Below are 20,007 nucleotides of genomic sequence, written 5' to 3' on the forward strand. Positions count from 1 at the left end.
AAGTGGTAAAAGAAACAATAACTCCAATGTTTCCTTTCTAATAGACATAAAGAAAATGAGGAGGAAAGGAAGAAGGAAGAGGAGTGAAAGAGAAGAAACAGGGGAAAGAAGGAAGGAATAAAGGAGAGAAGGAAAGAAAGAAGAACTAAGAAAGTGAAGCAAAGTGAAGACAGAGTGAAGATGATGGAGAGAAATGGGGGGGAAAAATTAAGCAGGAGGAGGAGGAGGAGGAGGAGGAGGAGGAGGAGGAGGAGGAGGAGGAGGAGGAGGAGGAGGAGAAGAAGAAGAAGAAGAAGAAGAAGAAGAAGAAGAAGAAGAAGAAGAAGAAGAAGAAGAAGAAGAAGAAGAAGAAGAAGAAGAAGAAGAAGAAGAAGAAGAAGAAGAAGAAGAAGATGAAATAATAATAATAATAATAATAATAATAATAATGAAGAAGAAGAAGAAGAAGAAGAAGAAGAAGAAGAAGAACATGAAATATTAATAATAATAATAATAATAATAATAATAATAATAATAATAATAATAATAAGAAGAAGAAGAAGAAGAAGAAGAAGAAGAAGAAGAAGAAGAAGAAAAGAAGAAAATAAGAAAAAGAAGAAGTAAAAAGATGGTGATGGTGATGAAAACCAAAAGCATCAACAACAACAACAACATCAAAAACAACAACAACAACAATTAACAAGTCAACAAAAATAAACAAACAAATAAACAAACAAACAAAACAATTAACTCAACAACCTGAAAACCCTTTTATCTCTCTCTCTCTCTCTCTCTCTCTCTCTCTCTCTCTCTCTCTCTCTCTCTCTCTCTCTCTCTCTCTCTCTCTCTCTCTCTCTCTCTTTCTCAGTTCGCGATATTTCTGAGTCATTAATTTTGATCATTAATTTTCAGACAAAAATCTCTCTCTCTCTCTCTCTCTCTCTCTCTCTCTCTCTCTCTCTCTCTCTCTCTCTCTCTCTCTCTCTCTCTCTCTCTCTCTCATGTTTCTTCTTTTCCAAGTCACATTTTTTCAACTTAAATTTTTTCTCTAAGTATTTCTTCTTTTTTCATTTCTTTCAATTATCAAAGAAAATAAAGAAGGGAAAAAAAAGATGAATAGAAGAAATAGAAAAAGAAAAAGAGAAAGGAGAGGAAAAGGAAAGAGAGGAGGGAAGTAAACAAAGAAACTCCAGAAAAGAGAAAGAGGAAATTAAGAAAAAGGAAAAGAGGAAACAAAGAGAAAGAAAAGGAGAAGCAGAAAATAAAATAAATGGAGAGAAAACGTAAAGAGAATAAAAAAACAAACAGAGGAGAGTGAAAGGAGGAAAAATAGGAAGACAAAGAGAGGAAGAGGAAAAGTGGAAAAGAAATCAGGAAGAACGAGAAAGGAAAACTATGAATGATGTTAAAAAAAATGATAAGTAAAACAAGGAGAAAGAGAAATAGAAAAGAAAATGGAGGAGAAAAGAAGGAAAGATGAAAAATAAGAGACGAAAAATAAGGGACTACAAAGAAATGAAGATAAAATGGGAAGAAGGAAAAGAAAGAAAAAAGACAGGACGGGGAAAATAGAGTAAGGAGAGGGGAAAAAGTTGAGGGGAAAAGGGAAAAGGGGAAAGAAAAGAAGCTTAGCAACACGTGTGACTAAATTGCTCTTCCTTTCTCGACAGGTAAGTCTTGTTCCCTCATATTACAGGTATTAGCCCCCCCCCCCATACTGCCTTCCCCTCACCTGTCCCCCACATCTTCCTCTTACTTGTTCTATTCCCCTAAACTCTTTCCCCTTCAACCATCTTCCCTTACCTGTTCTTACCTGTATCTTCCCTCACTCTCTCCTCTCACTTCTATCTCTCCCTCTTACTTGTACTCTCACTCCCCTCTCCTTCTTTACGTCTACTGTTCCCCTCTTCCTCTAATTTTTCTCACCTTTTGTACTTTTATCCTTCCTTTCCTCTCATGTCATCCTTCCCTTGTAACATGCTAACCTAACCTAATATTCTCTCTCTCCCTCACACACACACACACACACACACACACACACACACAAATCTGCCTCAGTCTCCCCTTCCTCCATCCAATAGAAAATGGACAGCTGTCACCCACACACGCATCAACAGAAAACGAAGGAAGGAACATCAGCATTGAGTGGACAGAAGAGGCTTAGTGGAGGAGGAGGAGGGACTAGGAAGAGACTATGAGAAAGGTGGAGATGGGAGAGGTTGGAGGGAAGCTTAGATGGAGAGGAAGAGGAGGAGGAGGAAGAGGAGGAGGAGGAGGAGGAGGAGGAGGAGGAGGAGGAGGAGGAGGAGGAGGAGGAGGAGGAGGAGGAGGAGGAGGGGCTTAGTGGGGGGGAGTTGGAGAGGAGCTTAAGGATTTGACAGGAAGGGAGGAAATGGAGGAGGAGGAAGAAGAGGGGGAAGAATACAAAGGAATACAAAGGAAAGCCAAACAGCAACAGACTTCTTGGTCCTTTCGAGGCTGTTTGGTAACTACTTCTAACTGGCTACAGATAAGAGAGACAGGACAGTACAGGAGAAGGCTCCTCCCCACCCACCACTCCCTCCAGCTTTCGCTGGCATGGAAAATAGCTTGGAAAAGTACCATGCAGTATGGAAAAACTGACATGGAATTTTCACAGGAAAGGATGAAAGGAGATTCTATTATTCACCCTACGGTGAACTCTACATATCTATCTATAAGAAAGTTACACACAATAATTGTCATACTAATATAATGTTTAATTATTCAGACAAGAAGAGAGCTTGTTGGGGTTATTCTTTAAATATTTATCAATTTTGTTTTTGAATGATGCAATGGAAGTACTGTTTACTATTTCTGAAGGAAGCTTATTCCAAATGTTAACAATTCTATTAAAGAAAAGTGCTTTGCCTCGTGGGTTTTAAAGCGTTTTGGTGTAATTTTAAATCCATTATTCCTTGTTATGGTGGAATGATCAATGGTAAAATATTTATTTACATCAAGGTTGTTGTATCCCTGAAAAAATTTTGAAAACTTCGATTAGGTCTCCTCTTATCCTGCGCTTTGTTAAGCTGAATAAATTTAATGCTTCCAGTCGTTCCTCATACGGCTTGTTTCTTAATCTTGGAATCATTTTAGTCACTCTACGCTGGATCTTTTCCAGTTTTTTAATGTCTTTTCTGTAATATGGTGACCACAGTATTCGAGCTGAGGACACACCAATGAGTTATATAAAGCAAGGATAACTTTTTCTGATTTAAATTCAAAGGTTCTTCCAATGAACCCAATTAATTTATTTGCATAGGAGGAGGAGGAGGAGGAGGAGGAGGAGGAGGAGGAGGAGGAGGAATACAAAGGAAAGCCAAACAGCAACAGACCTTTTGGTCCTTTCGAGGCTGTTTGGTAACTACTTCTAACTGGCTACAGATAAGAGAGACAGGACAGCACAGGAGAAGGCTCCTCCCCACCCCCCACTCCCTCCAGCTTTCGCTGGCATGGAAAATAGCTTGGAAAAGTACCATGCAGTATGGAAAAACTGACATGGAATTTTCACAGGAAAGGATGAAAGGAGATTCTATTATTCAGCCTACGGTGAACTCTACATATCTATCTATAAGAAAGTTAATATAGTATCATGTTTAATTATTCAGACAAGAAGAGAGCTTGTTGGGGTTATTCTTTAAATATTTATCAATTTTGTTTTTGAATGATGCAATGGAAGTACTGTTTACTATTTCAGAAGGAAGCTTATTCCAAATGTTAACTATTCTATTAAAGAAAAAGTGCTTTGCCTCGTGGGTTTTAAAGCGTTTTGGTGTAATTTTAAATCCATTATTCCTTGTTATGGTGGAATGATCAATAGTAAAATATTTATTTACATCAAGGTTGTTGTATCCCTGAAAATTTTGAAAACTTCGATTAGGTCTCCTCTTATCCTGCGCTTTGTTAAGCTGAATAAATTTAATGCTTCCAGTCGTTCCTCATACGGCTTGTTTCTCAATCTCGGAATCATCTTGGTCACTCTACGCTGGATCTTTTCCAGTTTTTCAATGTCTTTTCTGTAATATGGTGACCAGAACTGCACACAGTATTCGAGCTGAGGACGCACCAATGAGTTATATAAAGTAAGGATAACTTTTTCTGATTTAAATTCAAAGGTTCTTCCAATGAACCCAATTAATTTATTTGCATTCTTTACTGCTTCTGTGCAGTGTTTACTCGGCTTGAGATCTTTAGACACCACAACACCAAGATCTTTTTCATTCTCAGCACTTGCCAGAGGTACATTATTCATTACGTATTTTGCTTGTACATTGTTACTTCCAATGTGTAGGTCTTTACATTTTTTCTATATTGAATTTCATTTGGAGGAGGAGGAGGAGGAGGAGGAGGAGGAGGAGGAGGAGGAGGAGGAGGAGGAGGAGGAGGAGGAGGAGGAGGAGGAGGAGGAGGAGGAGGAGGAGGAGGAGGAGGAGGAGGAGGAGGAGGAGAGGAGGAGGAGGAGGAGGAGGAGGAGGAGGAGGAGGAGGAGGAGGAGGAGGAGGAATACAATACAAAGGAATACAAAGGAAGGAACAGACAGCAACAGCCCTACTGGGCCTAATGAGGCTGTCTGTGTGCCTATGCTACCACTACAGATCCTACGAGTTAGAGGCTGAATGACATCAGGGTTCAAGGAAAAAGAAAAGAGGCCACAGGGAGAGAGAAAGTCAAAGATGTGATAGGAAAGATTGAAGAAGTGACACTATCTAGTACAGTAACTACAAACAAAAAAAGGATATCTTATGTAGGCGCAAAGTACGTCATTTGAGGGGTTAATGTGAAGTGAATGTCCAACCTTTCTTTAAAAGTTTCTATCGTATTGCTACGGACAACATGTGCTGGGAGAGAGTTCCAGACATTTACAATTCTATTGAAGAAATAATGTTTAGCCTCGTCTGATCTGAAACGCTTACCTGTAATCTTGTAGCCATTATTTCTAGTGGTGTTGGAGCTGTCAATGGTGAGATAGTTGTTTACATTTATGTTATCAAAGCCCCGGAACATTTTAAATAGTTCAATCAAATCTCCTCGCATACGCCGCTTCTCTAAACTGAACAAGTTGAGTTCCTTCAAGCGCTCCTCGTAAGGCTTGTTTCGCAGTCGTGGGATCAATTTGGTGACTCTTCTTTGGACTCTCTCCAGGTTGTCTATATCTTTCCTATAGTGGGGTGACCAGAACTGGACACAGTATTCAAGATGAGGTCGGACGAGTGCATTAAACAATGTGAGAATAACCCTTCTGATTTAAATTGAAAAGTTCTACCGATAAACCCAACCAGTTTGTTTGCCGTTTTGACTACTTCCCACCACTGTTTACTTGACTTGAGGTCTGAAGTAATTATGACGCCTAAGTCTTTTTCCTCATCAACCTTAAGAAGCTCGGAACCGTTCATTAAATAATTAGTATGATCATTATTGCTACCAATGTGCAACACTTTACATTTATCTACATAAATGGAGGAGATGAAGGAGGAGATGAAGGAAGAAGAGAAGGAGAAGGAGAAGAAGGACAAGGAGAAGGAGAAGGAGAAGAAGGACAAAGAGAAGGAGAAGGAAAAGAAAGAGGAGAAGAAGGAGAAGGAGGAGGAGATGGAAAAGGAGGAGGAGGAGGGGCAGGAGGAGTAAGAGAAGGAGGAACAAGAACAAGAACAATCAGAACAAGCACTACAATAAGAAAAGAACGAAAACAACAACAACAAGAGGAGTAAGAGGAGGAAGGAGGACAGAAGCATTTCAAGAGGCAGGAAGAAGGAGAATAAGAGGGAGGGAGGGAGGGAGGGAGAGGAGAAGAGAGAGAGAGAGAGAGAGAGAGAGAGAGAGAGAGAGAGAGAGAGAGAGAGAGAGAGAGAGAGAGAGAGAGAGAGAGAGAGAGAGAGAGAGAGAGAATGACGAGAAAAGGACAGACGTGAAATAAAAATCAAGAAAGAAGAATACAAAGAAAAGAAAACAAAAAAGAAGAGAAAGGAAGAAAAAGAAACACGAAGAAAACACGAGAAAGAAAAAAAGAAAAAAGAAGAAAAAGAGAGAGAGAGAGAGAGAGAGAGAGAGAGAGAGAGAGAGAGAGAGAGAGAGAGAGAGAGAGAGAGAGAGAGACGGGAGCTAAAAATAGAGTGAAGGCAAGGTAAGAGCGAGGTTTAAGCAAGGTAAGATTAAAAGTTAGGTTAGAATACATTAGGTTAGGAGAGAGAGAGAAGAGAGAGTTTTTTCTATTTGCCATTTTCGTCTCTTCCCTTACCTTCCATCCACTTCTCTCCTTCTCTTCTTCCTCTTCCTCCTCCTCCTCCTCCTCCTCCCTCAGGTAAGAAGACAGGTGTGGAGGCAACATGAAACCTTTAATTAACTCACGACTTCTCTCCGTCTTTCTCTTTCAGTGCTGACGTCTTTGACACTTCGCACGTCTCTCTCTCTCTCTCTCTCTCTCTCTCTCTCTCTCTCTCTCTCTCTCTCTTTCTGTTTAGCTTTTTTATTTGTGTGTGTGTTTCTATATCTTCTCCTTTCCTCATTCCATTCTTTCTTTTTTTCCTTCATTTCTGTTGTTTTTCTCCTCCTCCTCCTCCTCCTCCTCCTCCTCCTCCTCCTCCTCTTCCTCCTCCTCCTCTCCAGAGTAGGCTTACTTTGACAGCTAACATTATTATAGGCCTGAAGATTCAATTTACCTGTTACTCGAATGCTACTAAACATGTCAATGTCATCCTCTTCCTTTCCTCTCTCTCTCTCTCTCTCTCTCTCTCTCTCTCTCTCTCTCTCTCTCTCTCTCTCTCTCTCTTATTATCACCTCCTTTTCACCTCAACTATCAATTCAACTCCACCTCTTCCTCACAGTCCTCCACCTCCTCCATCTCCTTCACAAATCTCCATCTTTCATCTCCACCTCCTCCACTAATACCACCTTCTGCCACTCCATCAGGTGAACGCGGGTCTGTGCTTGGCGGCTCAGAAACTCCTGCTGGACATGCGCGAGGGAGTGAAGCACGAGGTGATGGCGGTGCACAAGCGGGACCTGCGGGGCGCCGTGTGTCTGCTGCCGCTGGAGGGCGTCTCGTGGTTCCTGGCGGTAGTGGCGCTCGAGGACCACCAAAGCCTCGCCCTAGATTGTGCAGCAGCCCTCGTCAGCGCCTGTTTGGTGAGTGTGTGTGTGTGTGTGTGTGTGTGTGTGTGTGTGTGTGTGTGTGTGTGTGTGTGTGTGTGTGTGTGTGTGTGTGTGTGTGTGTGTGTGTGTTTCATGTAAGAGGGAAAGACTGGCCAAGGGCAACAATAGAAAATAAAGGGACCCACTCAGTCGCCAGTCCCCTTACAGAACCTAAAGAGTTAGCCAAAGGACATTCAACCTTCCTTTCCTTCCTTCTCTCTAATCTCTCTCTCTCTCTCTCTCTCTCTCTCTCTCTCTCTCTCTCTCTCTCTCAATGTGTGTGTGTGTGTGTGTGTGTGTGTGTGTGTGTGTGTGTGTGTGTGTGTGTGTGTGTGTGTGTGTGTGTGTGTGTGTGTTTCTCCTTTCTCATTCCATTCTCTCTTCTTTCCTTTCCTTCATTTCTCAACTTTCCTCCCACTCTCTCCATTTCTAATTTCATTCCATCTATTTCCTTCTCCTCCTGTTCCTTCCTTTATTAATCTCCTTTTCCTTCCCGTTCTTTTCCATTGCCTTTCCTTGCTAGTCCTTTCAATTCTTCCTCTCCTATTCCTTCCACCTCCTTACTTTCTGTTATGCAGTCCTCCTCCTCCTCCTCCTCTTCTTCTTCTTCCTCTTCTCTCCTCCTCCTCCTCCTCCTCCTCCTCCTCCTCCTCCTCCTCCTCCTCCTCCTCCTCCTCCTCCTCCTCCTCCTCCTCCTCCTCCTCCTCCTCCTCCTCCTCCTCCTCCTCCTCCTCCTCCTCCTCCTCCCTTCAAAGGCGTCGTACGTGTGTAAATCTCGCCTTGCATCCTGCGCTCCGGGCCCAAAGGATTCTGGGTAATGTCAAAAGGATATCCTGAGACCAACGAAGGATACCCAGGAGGAGGAGGAGGAGGAGGAGGAGGAGGAGGAGGAGGAGGAGGAGGAGGAGGAGGAGGAGGAGGAGGAGGAGGAGGAGGAGGAGGAGGAGGAGGAGGAGGAGGAGGAGGAGGAGGAGGAGGAGGAGATGATACTGTTATTGCTTCGTACTTCGTTCTCTGTACGAGTTGTGTGGAAAGAGGAGGAGGAGGAGGAGGAATACAAAAGAATACAAAGGAAAGTCAAACAGCAACAGACCTCTTAGTCCTTTCGAGGCTGTTTGGTATCTACTTCTAACTGGCTACAGATAACAGAGACAGGACAGTACAGGAGGAGGAGGAGGAGGAGGAGGAGGAGGAGGAGGAGGAGGAGGAGGAGGAGGAGGAGGAGGAGGAGGAGGAGGAGGAGGAATACATAAGAATACAAAGGAAAGACCAAGCAACAACAGACCCTGGGATCCTTACTAGGCTGCTTGGTTAACTATTCTATACTAACTACACAGTGTGAGAGACAGGACAGCTAAGCAGATAAGAGACAGGAGAGCAAAGCAGAGGAGGAGGAGGAGGAGGAGGAGGAGGAGGAGGAGGAGGAGGAGGAGGAGGAGGAGGAGGAGGAAGAGGAAGAGGAAGAGGAAGAGGAAGAGGAAAAAGAAGTTAAATTGAGTGACAATGAGGATGACAGTGATAATAATACAGTAAACCCTCGCTATAACGAACCGATTGGGGGAAAGGCCTAACGTTATAACCGAAAGTTCGTTGTATCCAAGGGTCGGTAATCCATCTTTCATAACGACCTAAATTCACGATATCAGATAGGTCGTTTGGTGATGCGTCAGGCCAGTCAATGCCGCCACGCCCAGGAGTGTTTTGTTTACCTTCCCGAATTCCAAACATCCACAAGAATAAACTGTAATTACTGGACGAATGCTGGGTGTACACTGAGGCAGCGAGCCGAGCGGGGCTGCGGGACCACGAGGCTGTGTGACGCTAACCGCTCCTCACTCGCCGAACCGAGTTCGCTACTTACCGAACCGAATTCGCTAAATCAGAGGATTGTTCGGTCAAAATAATGCAGCCGTTATATCCGAAAATCGTTATACAGAGGTTCGGTATAGCGAGGATTTACTGCAATAATAATAATAATAATAATAATAATAATAATAATAATAATAATAATAATAATAATAATAACAACAAAAAACAACAACAAAGAAAACAACAGAAATCCAATAACGAAAAAGAAAATAAGAAAATAATCCGATGAATAACAAAGACTCCCAACAAACAAACAAACAAATAAACAAACAAACAAACAAACAAACAGACAGACAGACAGACAGACAGACAGACAGACAGACAAACAACACAGGTGAGACAAATCAACAACACACACCTGACACCACTTGACATTTCCTCCACACACTGCAGGGAGGAGGAGGAGGAGGAGGAGGAGGAGGAGGAGGAGGAGGAGGAGGAGGAGGAGGAGGAGGAGATATAGGCAGTTGTAGTGACGAAAATAATAGCAATTCTTCTCCTCTTCCTTCTTCTTTCTTCTTCTTCTTCTCCTCTTCTCCTCCTCCTCCTCCTCCTCCTCCTCCTCCTCCTCCTCCTCCTTCCTACTTTCCTTTTTTTCCTATTTCTATACATATTTTTCAGCTCTTTTTCCCTTTATTCCTTCTCTCTCTTCTCATTTCCTTCCTCCTCCTCCTCCTCCTCCTCCTCCTCCTCCTCCTCCTCCTCCTCCTCTCCTCCTACTCCTCCTCCTCCTCCTCCTCCTCCTCCTCCTCCTCCTCCTTCACTTAAATACGACCCTTGTCCTAAATTGAGAAACGGAGAGAGAGAGAGAGAGAGAGAGAGAGAGAGAGAGAGAGAGAGAGAGAGAGAGAGAGAGAGAGAGAGAGAGAGAGAGAGAGAGATTTTGTTCTTTATATCTAATTACAAAAGAACATGATCTAACTTTGAAACACACACACACACACACACACACACACACACACACACACACACACACACACACACACACACACACACTACAAACTTCCTCTAAAAAACAAAAACAAAAAGAAAAGAGGGAAAAAAAATCTACCTTTCGGTTTTACTAATTAACAATCAAGTCACACCTGAGAAAATCTTTTGCCACATTAAGATTAATTACACCTGGAGCACCTGTTAGCAGCCCAATTAGGTAGTTGTAAGGCAGGTGCATCGAGGCGGCACGGGCGGGAAGGGAGAGGGGGAGGGGAGAGGGGGAGGGGAGAGAAAGAGGGAGAGGAAAGAGAAAGGGAGGAGAAAAAAGGGGAAAGAGAAGGTAGAGTATGTGTATAGGTGGTGACAGTGGTGGAAGGAGAGAGAGAGAGAGAGAGAGAGAGAGAGAGAGAGAGAGAGAGAGAGAGAGAGAGAGAGAGAGAGAGAGTGTGTCAATTTCTATATTTTTGTTTCCTTTTCTCCAATTGTCTTTCGTGATATATGTAACTCTCTCTCTCTCTCTCTCTCTCTCTCTCTCTCTCTCTCTCTCTCTCTCTCTCTCTCTCTGTCTATTTTGTCTATCTATCTAAAACATTTCCTTATCTATTCATTTACTCAATTTTCCCTACCTATCTGTCTATTTCCCTCTTAATCACCCAGTTTATCTATTTATCTATCTCCATCTGTCTATCTACTCGTCTGTCTGTCTGTCAATATATCCATCATTAAGATTTCACTTATCTCTATCTGTCTGTCTGTCTGTCTGTCTGTATGTATGTATGTATGTATCTGTCTGTTTGTCTGTCAATATATCCCTTTATCTATCTCCATCTGTCTGTCTGTATGTTTGTATGTATGTATGTATGTATGTATGTATGTATGTGTGTGTGTGTGTGTGTGTGTGTGTTCCAGTGAGCGCGGGTCATGAGGTTCTTCTAGCCTTTCCAGTCCTGCCATGAACAAATATCCAGTCCTTTCTTCCCTCCCCCTCTCCCTCCCCTCTCCTGTGTCCATTCCCCCTCTCTCTCTCTCTCTCTCTCTCTCTCTCTCTCTCTCTCTCTCTCTCTCTCTCTCTGTACTTTCGTTATCCCTGACAGACGACACCGAGAGAGAGAGAGAGAGAGAGAGAGAGAGAGAGAGAGAGAGAGAGAGAGAGAGAGAGAGAGAGAGAGAGAGAGAGAGAGAGAGAGTTGACAACTTCATAATTTCTCACTCAACAATATTGCTGTCATTTGTTCCTAACACTGGCATTTGCAACACTTAATATTCAGGTGACACACACACACACACACACACACACACACACACACACACACACACCGCGTAGTGTAGTGGTTAGCACGCTCGACTCACAATCGAGAGGGCAGGGTTCGAATCCTGGCGCGGCGAGGCAAATGGGCAAGCCTCTTAATGTGTGGCCCCTGTTCACCTAGCAGTAAATAGGTACGGGATGTAACTCGAGGGGTTGTGGCCTCGCTTTCCCGGTGTGGGGAGTGTGTTGTGGTCTCAGTCCTACCCGAAGATCGGTCTATGAGCTCTGAGCTCGCTCCGTAATGGGGAAGACTGGCTGGGTGACCAGCAGGCGACCGAGGTGAACTACACACACACACACACACACACACACACACACACACACACACACACACACACACACACACACACACACAATGTCGGTCTATAAATCTAACTTTAGTGTGCTTTCCAGAGTTTTATCTCCCTCCTTTCCTTCCTTCATCCCTCTTCCCCTCCATTCTTCCTCCTCCTCCTTTCTCCTCCTTCCCTTCCTCCACCTCCTCCTTCTCCTCCTCCTCCTCTCTCTCTTCTCCTTTCCTTCCTCACCAAGTAAACCTTAAGGTAAAAAAAAAGTAAATTTGGGTTCAGTTTCTCTACGTTTCCTCCTTCCTTTCTCTCTCCTCCTCCTCCTCCTCCTCAGAGTTCTTCTTCTTCTTCCTCCTCCTCCTCCTCCTCTTCCTTTGGTACCTTGCCAGGACAGTCAGAACTCAAGGTGACTGGTGAAAAGGACAGATTTCTTAGTATTTTTCGTTTTCCTTCCTGCCTTGTCATATCTTTGGCTTCGTTTGGTGTGTGTGTGTGTGTGTGTGTGTGTGTGTGTGTGTGTGTGTGTGTGTGTGTGTGTGTGTGTGTGTGTGTGTGTGTGTGTGTGTGTGTGTGTGTGAGAGAGAGAGAGAGAGAGAGAGAGAGAGAGAGAGAGAGAGAGAGAGAGAGAGAGAGAGAGAGAGAGAGAGAGAGAGAAATTCGGTTTTATGTGAGGTTTTCTAGATATATTCTCTCTCTCTCTCTCTCTCTCTCTCTCTCTCTCTCTCTCTCTCTATTTCATTCCCTACTCCCTATATCCGTATTCCATTCCTCCCTTCCCTCCATTTCCTCCTCCTCCTCCTCCTACTCCTCCTCCTCCTCCTCCTCCTCCTTCTCCTCCAGTTTTTCCTATCATTTCCTCTTCCTCTCCTTCAATCATCCCTCCTTCCCTCTTCCCCCATCCTTCCCCCTCCTTTGTCATCCATTCCTTCTCCCCTTATCCTCTTTTACTCGTATTTCTCTCTTTTCTCCTACTTCATTTCTTTTGTGTCTCCTCCTCCTCCTCCTCCTCCTCCTCCTCCTCCTCCTCCTCCTCCTTCTTGACATGCGACTAAACAAATGCACATCGTTTCTCTCTCTCTCTCTCTCTCTCTCTCTCTCTCTCTCTCTCTCTCTCTCTCTCTCTCCAACATTAAAATTAAATAAAAATTGCAAAATATTTCATTAACAACAGAGAGAGAGAGAGAGAGAGAGAGAGAGAGAGAGAGAGAGAGAGAGAGAGAGAGAGATTATTATTACCATGAAACAATGCAGTGTTGCCATCTCTTGCCATATATTTCACGTGTTATCTCTCTCTCTCTCTCTCTCTCTCTCTCTCTCTCTCTCTCTCTCTCTCTCTCTCTCTCTCTTGGCAACGCTGCGCTCATGTATCGTTGTGCTTTTGTTTTGGGAACGTCATTGAGGGTGCCTGCTATTGTTGTTGTTGTTGTTGTTGTTGTTGTTGTTGTTGTTGTTATTGTTGTTGTTGTTGTTGTTATGGTGGTGATGGTGGTGATTCTGGGTTCGAACGTAGTCTCTCTCTCTCTCTCTCTCTCTCTCTCTCTCTCTCTCTCTCTCTCTCTCTCTCTTCGACAACCAGAGAAAAATGGAAAAAGAAAGAGAAAAGAATCTATAAATAATAAAAAAAAGAAAAAAGCAACATGTGCAGGGGAGGAGGAGGAGGAGGAGGAGGAGGAGGAGGAGGAGGAGGAGGAGGAGGAGGAGGAGGAGTGAGATAGGAGGGAAGACAACACAGAACAACTAACCTTTTGAAATAAAAAAAAAAAAAAAGAAACAAACTGTGAAAGGAAAGATAAAATAAAAAAAAGCAGGAAAAAAAGAAAAAAGGAAAGAAAAGGGAACAGGAGAGATAAAGCTTGTGAGTGGATAAAGGAAAGAGGAAAGGAGGAGGGAGAGAAGATGCAATAAAAATAATGTCGAGGAGGAGGAGGAGGGAAATTTGGGAGGAGGAGGAGGAGGAGGAGGAGGAGGAGGAGGAGGAGGAGGAGGAGGAGGAATGGGAAGGTATTTTATCTTCTCATGTTGACTCTTGTAACTTTAACTCATGGAAGAGGGTGAGGAGGAGAGAGAGAGAGAGAGAGAGAGAGAGAGAGAGAGAGAGAGAGAGAGAGAGAGAGAGAGAGAGAGAGAGAGAGAGAGAGAGAGAGAGAGAGAGAGAGAGTGTGTGTGTGTGTGTGTGTGTGTGTGTGTGTGTGTGTGTGTGTGTGTGTGTGTGTGTGTGTGTGTGTGTGTGTGTGTTAACCAGTGTACCTGTGAACTATTGACCTGAACTAATTAAGAGTTACCTAATTCACCTGTCCAAGTGTTAATTAGCTTTTCACCTTCCGTACCTACCTGTCTTTGCTTCACTCTGCCTTCCGTCACACTATTAATAACCTGTCACTCTCTAATTTAGCTGTCAACCTACTCATTATCCCTTCCTTCTACTCCTTTACCTACCTACGAGTATTTTGTGTATCTTTTAACCTTCCTTTGTCAAAATACTGATTAGCCTGTCACATTTATCCATCATTACATCTTACTCTTTCCCATCTACTTCGTGTTTACTTGACCATTAACCATTAACCTCCTTCCGCCTTCCCATCTACCTATGTACCTAAACTCATCAAACATATACCTGTCGTTAATTAACCTGTGCTCTACCTTACCTCTTCACCGACGTATCAAAGCTAACATTTACCAAAGGCCCTCCTCACCTTTATAATTAATTACAAGATAACAGCACCGCCTTTACCTGTCCTAATGGTTACGAGAGAAAAGGGTCCCAGCTTAGAATGGCCTTCACCAACACGATACCAACAAATAACAAGATTATACACTGCAACTCCGCTTCTTTAGCCCTTTCAGTACCACGACGCGTTTCCATAATCATTCTGCTTACTGTTTGGAGATTTTATGCAGCTTCGGAAACTTAGGTGGGCGATTAAAATAGTGAAGACTCTGACCTTTAATCTTTTAACCTCCACAGACCCTTATTAATGTTTAAAAAAAAATCGTTTAATCGTACCCAAACCTCATGGTAAAAAAAACATTCCACTACTGAAGGAGTTTAAGTATGAATCAAACACGTGTATGTACAATAAGGAACACTCACCAATTTAACCCTTTGAATACCATGACGCGTTTCCATTTTCATTCTGCTTACTATTTTGGCGATTTTATACAACTTAGGAAACTTATATGGGGATTAAAATAGTGAAGACAGTGGCTATTAATCTTCTAACCTCCATGGACTCGTGCTAATGTCAATAAAATGGTCTAATTGTACACAAATCTCAAGGTAAAAGTGTATCTCAGTATTGAAGGGGGTTAAGGAACTAGAGTGTAAAAGCGAAGGAATAAGAAATTCATAGAGTACGATTCCCATTATCACGGAAGGACTGCCAGTACCGGTTACTTACTCACTGGATCTTGAGCTATCTCCGCTGTTCGTCGCCAGAGTGCAGCAAGAGCGTGACTTATCTAAACAAGCTGTATAATTTCTCTAGCATAATGGGACAGTTTGAGTAACAGAGGGGCCGTATGGGTTTGAATGGCGCTATTTGAATATAAGAATGGATCAGTTTTAGTTTGTTTCAATGGCGCCATTTGAGTATAAGAACGTAGCAGTTTTAGTCAGTGTGGGACCGAATTGGTTTGAGTAGGTCTGTCTAAGTATAAAAAGAGGTAGTTTTTGAAAGTATGGGGCCGAATTGGTTAAAATGGAGCCGTTTCAGTATAAAAATGGGCCACTTTTGGTCTTCATGTGGCTATATTGGTTTGAATGCAGTCGTTTGAGTATGAAAATGAGACGGTTTTTCTCAGTGTAGCGGAATTGGTTTGAGTAGCGTCCTTTGAGTATGAGAATGAGGTACTGTTTGTCAGTGTCATGCTAAATTTGTTTGAATGCCTCTGTTTGAATATAAAAATAAGGTAGTTTTTGTCAGTGTGTGGCCGCGTTGGTTTGAGTGGCGCCGTTTGAGTGTAAATATGGGACAGTTTTTTTGTCAATGTGGTGCCGAATCGGTTAAGTGGAGCCGGTCTGGTGAGGACTGTTTTCTCCTGCTAGCATCCTTCACCTTGCTTTTCTGTTTCGAGGGCATGTTATTATATTTCGAAGCCTCCTGTCGACTCGGAACTAAAAACTTATCATTTATTCATTCATTTATGATCACCTTTACCTGTATGAATGTTTAATTAGTACATCTTTATCTCCTTTTCATTTTCTTTGGATGTTACTTTATTTCTACTCGTTTTCTATTGATTTGGAGTTGACATATTATTATCAGTCATCTATATCGCGTTTTCTGTTGATAAGGGTTATTACTGAAACTTTTACCTTCAAACTGACTCTTACCACCAACCTGTTATTATAAGTTACGAGATTTACCTGTACTCATTATTAATTCTAGGGTTTACCTGTACTTAATTAGTCACCTGTGTCCCGTTTTCTATTTGCAGGGGTGGCTCATTCTGTACTTCCACGGGTGGTCATGGAGGTGTCACGGCCTCTGCTGGCTGCGACACCGCCTCCATTCCTCCTCCACATCCTCAACCTCCTCCACCTCCTCCCGCCGGATGGAAGACCTCTCCCTCCCGCTCACCGCCCGCTACGACCACGACCTCGCCCAACAACCACTCCTGCACCCCGTCCCGCCGCCCCCACCGCCCCCTCTCCCCGCCCAAGGAACCGTCACCGTCACTCCTGCCCCCTGCCCCCCCACAGCCGTCACCCCGCCCCCTCCCGCTCGGCCAGAAGAGTTCCCCCTTCAGCCTATCTTCCCGGGGCACGAGCGGCGGGAGGTCTACTGAAGAAGGCGCCGACGAAGGGAAGCGCACACGGGTGGTGGCTGACACGCGTTCTCAATCAGTGCACACACACACACACACACACACACACACACACACACACACACACAGCGAAGATAACAAGGCCCTAATGATTCTGGGAGAGAGAGAGAGAGAGAGAGAGAGAGAGAGAGAGAGAGAGAGAGAGAGAGAGAGAGAGAATGTATGACACGACAATAGATGGAGAAAAAAATAAAAAGGTAAACAAATCAGAGAAAAGAAAGAAAAGAAAAAAAGAAGTATGCCTTCATTTTTTCTTCCAAAGCGTGATGAAAAATATACACCGAAGGAAAGAAATGGAAAGAATAAAAGATAATTTCTCAAGCGGATCTGGTGAAGTTGTAAGGAAAACGAAAAGAAAGACAAGAAAAAAAATAAAGAAAATACACGAGAGAAAGAGAAAGGAAGAAAAAAACTCACCACAAACAAAACGAAACTGAAAAAAAGACACACACACACACACACACACACACACACACACACACACACATAAAAAAGCGTCGTTAGTCATACATACATACATACGTACACGCTCTCACGGTTCAGTGTTCAGACCCACCAATGCTCACAGTTCGAACCTTGAAAACCCGGTATCTCATTGTCTCGAAATCCACTGACTCACTCACTTCACTGTTTCGAAACCCACCGGTGAGTCAGTTTCGAATCCTGGCGACTCGTTTTTAGCATTCCGTAGGTGAGTCATGGTTCGTATCCGACGGGTGACTCACTACTTCTAAACCCGGAGAAGTGAAGCACTGTTCGGATCACTATGACTCGTAGTTCCGACTCTATTACCGGTAACTCAAAATTTTCGAATCCTTGTTGTTGTCTACTTTTTTCTTTTAATTAATGTATGAAGAGTTTAGTGGATTAGTTATGATCCTCCTCCTCCTCCTCCTCCTCCTCCTCCTCCTCCTCCTCCTCCTCCTCTGCTTATATTCATTCTTTCCTTTTCATTCATCTATAGTCATTTAGTATATATATAGTCATTCTTAGTGTTATTCTAATTGATGTTATTATTATTATCATTATTATTAATATCATTACTACTATTATTATCATTATCATTCACCATTACCATCATGCATCATTATCATTACAGTTGTCACTATCACCATCATCCTATCACAATCTCATTACCTCAAATGCTGACTGATGACACACACACACACACACACACACACACACACACACACACACCATATAATCAGTCATTGCCAATCACACAGTCAGTCAGTCAGTCAGTGAGTCCACAGATCAGCTTAGTCATCAGTATTAATGTCACCATCAATCGTTATCAATCATCACTGTAATCCATCATGGCGGTCATGTATTTGGTCATGCAATTATTTATTCATTTATTTACTCATGCATTTTTTCTCTTCTTTCTTGCTTTTTGTTTTTTCTCTTTTTTTCTGACAATTAATGACGTGAAGCTCACACAAATGCTGCGTGTAAGATAATAGTGATAGTGATAATGTTTAAAGATAGCAAATATAATGATAGTTATTTACTGTTCCATTCTTTACTTATATTTTTCACTATTTTCGCTTTTTACAGATATATTCATTTATTTTCCTTCTTTTGTCTTTCCTGGGTTTTTTTCAGTTCAGCGGGGTTTTTTTCTGGAGTTTTTTTTTTTTCTTCTTTATATATAGTTGTAAGTTATTACTTTCTTTCGTGTTGTATATTTGTTCATATTTTCTCTCGTTCAATATTTCAAACATATTTTCTTGCAACAAAGCAGATTAGGATTCTCTGAAGTTCACTGACTTGTCTTGCTTTTCACTTTTTCTCATACATTTTTCCAATCATTGTAAACTTGATATCTTCTATTTTTCTTTATATATATATATATATATATATATATATATATATATATATATATATATATATATATATATATATATATATATTAAACAAGTGCCAAAATAGTAATGTTACTTAGTTTTCAATTATTTCTTTTCGTATCTTTAATCTTTTTTCCTTCTTCAGTCAACAAAAAAATAGTCATACATGATAACGCTTTAAATTTCATCCACTTGCCCATACAATAGTTATACATCAGTGTATCTACGTATACAGTTCATTCACCTCACTTATTCACTCATTCATACATACACTAACTTCCATACCTAGAATAGAAATTTATACACAACAATTTTCAAGCATATTTCTTTATTCAATTTTACTTTTCCTACATTTAGTCATTTAATTTTCCTTACTTTTCATTTGATAATACTCTTAAAATTAGTTTTCTTTACAATAGTCTTCTCTAAAAGTGCCAATTTTTCACCACACAAAGAAAATGGAGTGTTAGAATCTTATCATCATCATTATGATTGTAATTCTGATTATTGTCATAACCATCCTCTTTATTATCATGAACTTGTATTTTTTCTTTTTTCTCCTCCTCCTTATCCCTCCTTAAACGATTCCATTCTTCCATTCACTCTGTCTTAATTGTCATTTCACCATTCACCAATTCACTCACTCAAAACGCTTATTCATTGTCTAAATCAGTCTTTTGTTACCTATCTTGCTTCCTTCATTCACTCATGCAGTCACTTACTCACAAACTTATTAATTCACTGATAACATTTACCTCACCTTCATACCACTTTTTTTTTCCTTTTCTACCGTCTCTCATTCATTCACCCACCCACTCACTCACTCACTCATTCATTCACTCACTCACTCATTCACTCACTCCAATCCTCAAGACGCCGAGCAGTATTTGCGGTTTTCCACTAATCTTACTCACCGTACTCCAGGACATCTGTATAACCCCTTTTCAAATTAAACCCACTTTCTGTTTTTTTCTAATTAAGAGTAATATATACACTTAAGTACCCCGTTAAATCTGTAAATATATAAAGAAATACTAAATATAAGTGGAGCTATACGTGACTTCCAAACTGAACGCTGATTGGTTGGTTTAAAGACGCATTTTTTTCCTCGTCGTCCAATCAGCGGTCAGAGTTTCGAGGTCCCCCGAGGAGTATAAGAGGGGATGGTCAGTCAGAGGGACGGCCAGTCTGCCCCAGTGCCCGTGGTAGTAGGACCTTTTAGAGCTCATTTTCTAGCCAACGTGTTCTTTCATTATTAAAAATACTAATATTATATAAATAAAGTATAAATCTATATATATACGAAAAAAATAAATAAATAAAAACCGTACTTAGTTACTTATAGTCGGAGGTTATTTAGTGTGTGTGTGTGTGTGTGTGTGTGTGTGTGTGTGTGTGTGTGTGTGTGTGTGTGTGTGTGTGTGTGTGTGTGTGTGTGTGTGTGTGTGTGTGTGTGTGTGTGTGTGTGTGTGTGTGTGTGTGTGTAAGAAAAGTATACGTGCATAAGTATGCGTGTATGTATTAATTCCATAAGTCGTACGTACTACTATATTATATACAGAACAGTATAAAATAAATAATATAAAATGAAAAAAATACATATTATACATACTAAATATATATATAAACCCCCTCATACATACACACAGGCACACAGTTCGGTACACACCCCATACACACATACATACTACGTTACTGTATTCCGTGTGAAAGACTCGCGTAGTAACTGTGTCCATCCAAATATTTGCTCTAAAACACCCCGTGCTCCACAGCGGCAGCGCGGGCACGGAACATTGTGATACCCGA

At 41.9% G+C, this 20,007-nt stretch overlaps 1 protein-coding gene across 1 annotated transcript in view; it reads left to right on the plus strand.

The window, feature by feature from the left end:
• Positions 1-16,782, plus strand: part of LOC123509714 — a 52,734-nt gene extending 35,952 nt beyond the window's left edge. Inside the window, exons 4-5 of the mRNA XM_045264223.1 lie at positions 6,908-7,123; positions 15,965-16,782. Coding sequence (XP_045120158.1) covers positions 6,908-7,123; positions 15,965-16,315 — 567 coding nt within the window. The 3' untranslated portion in view covers positions 16,316-16,782. The remainder of the gene's footprint in view (positions 1-6,907; positions 7,124-15,964) is intronic.
• Positions 16,783-20,007: the final 3,225 nt, after the last annotated feature.

The sequence above is a fragment of the Portunus trituberculatus genome, chromosome 27, assembly GCF_017591435.1.
Source record: "Portunus trituberculatus isolate SZX2019 chromosome 27, ASM1759143v1, whole genome shotgun sequence".
NCBI classification, from domain to species: Eukaryota; Metazoa; Arthropoda; class Malacostraca; order Decapoda; family Portunidae; genus Portunus; species Portunus trituberculatus.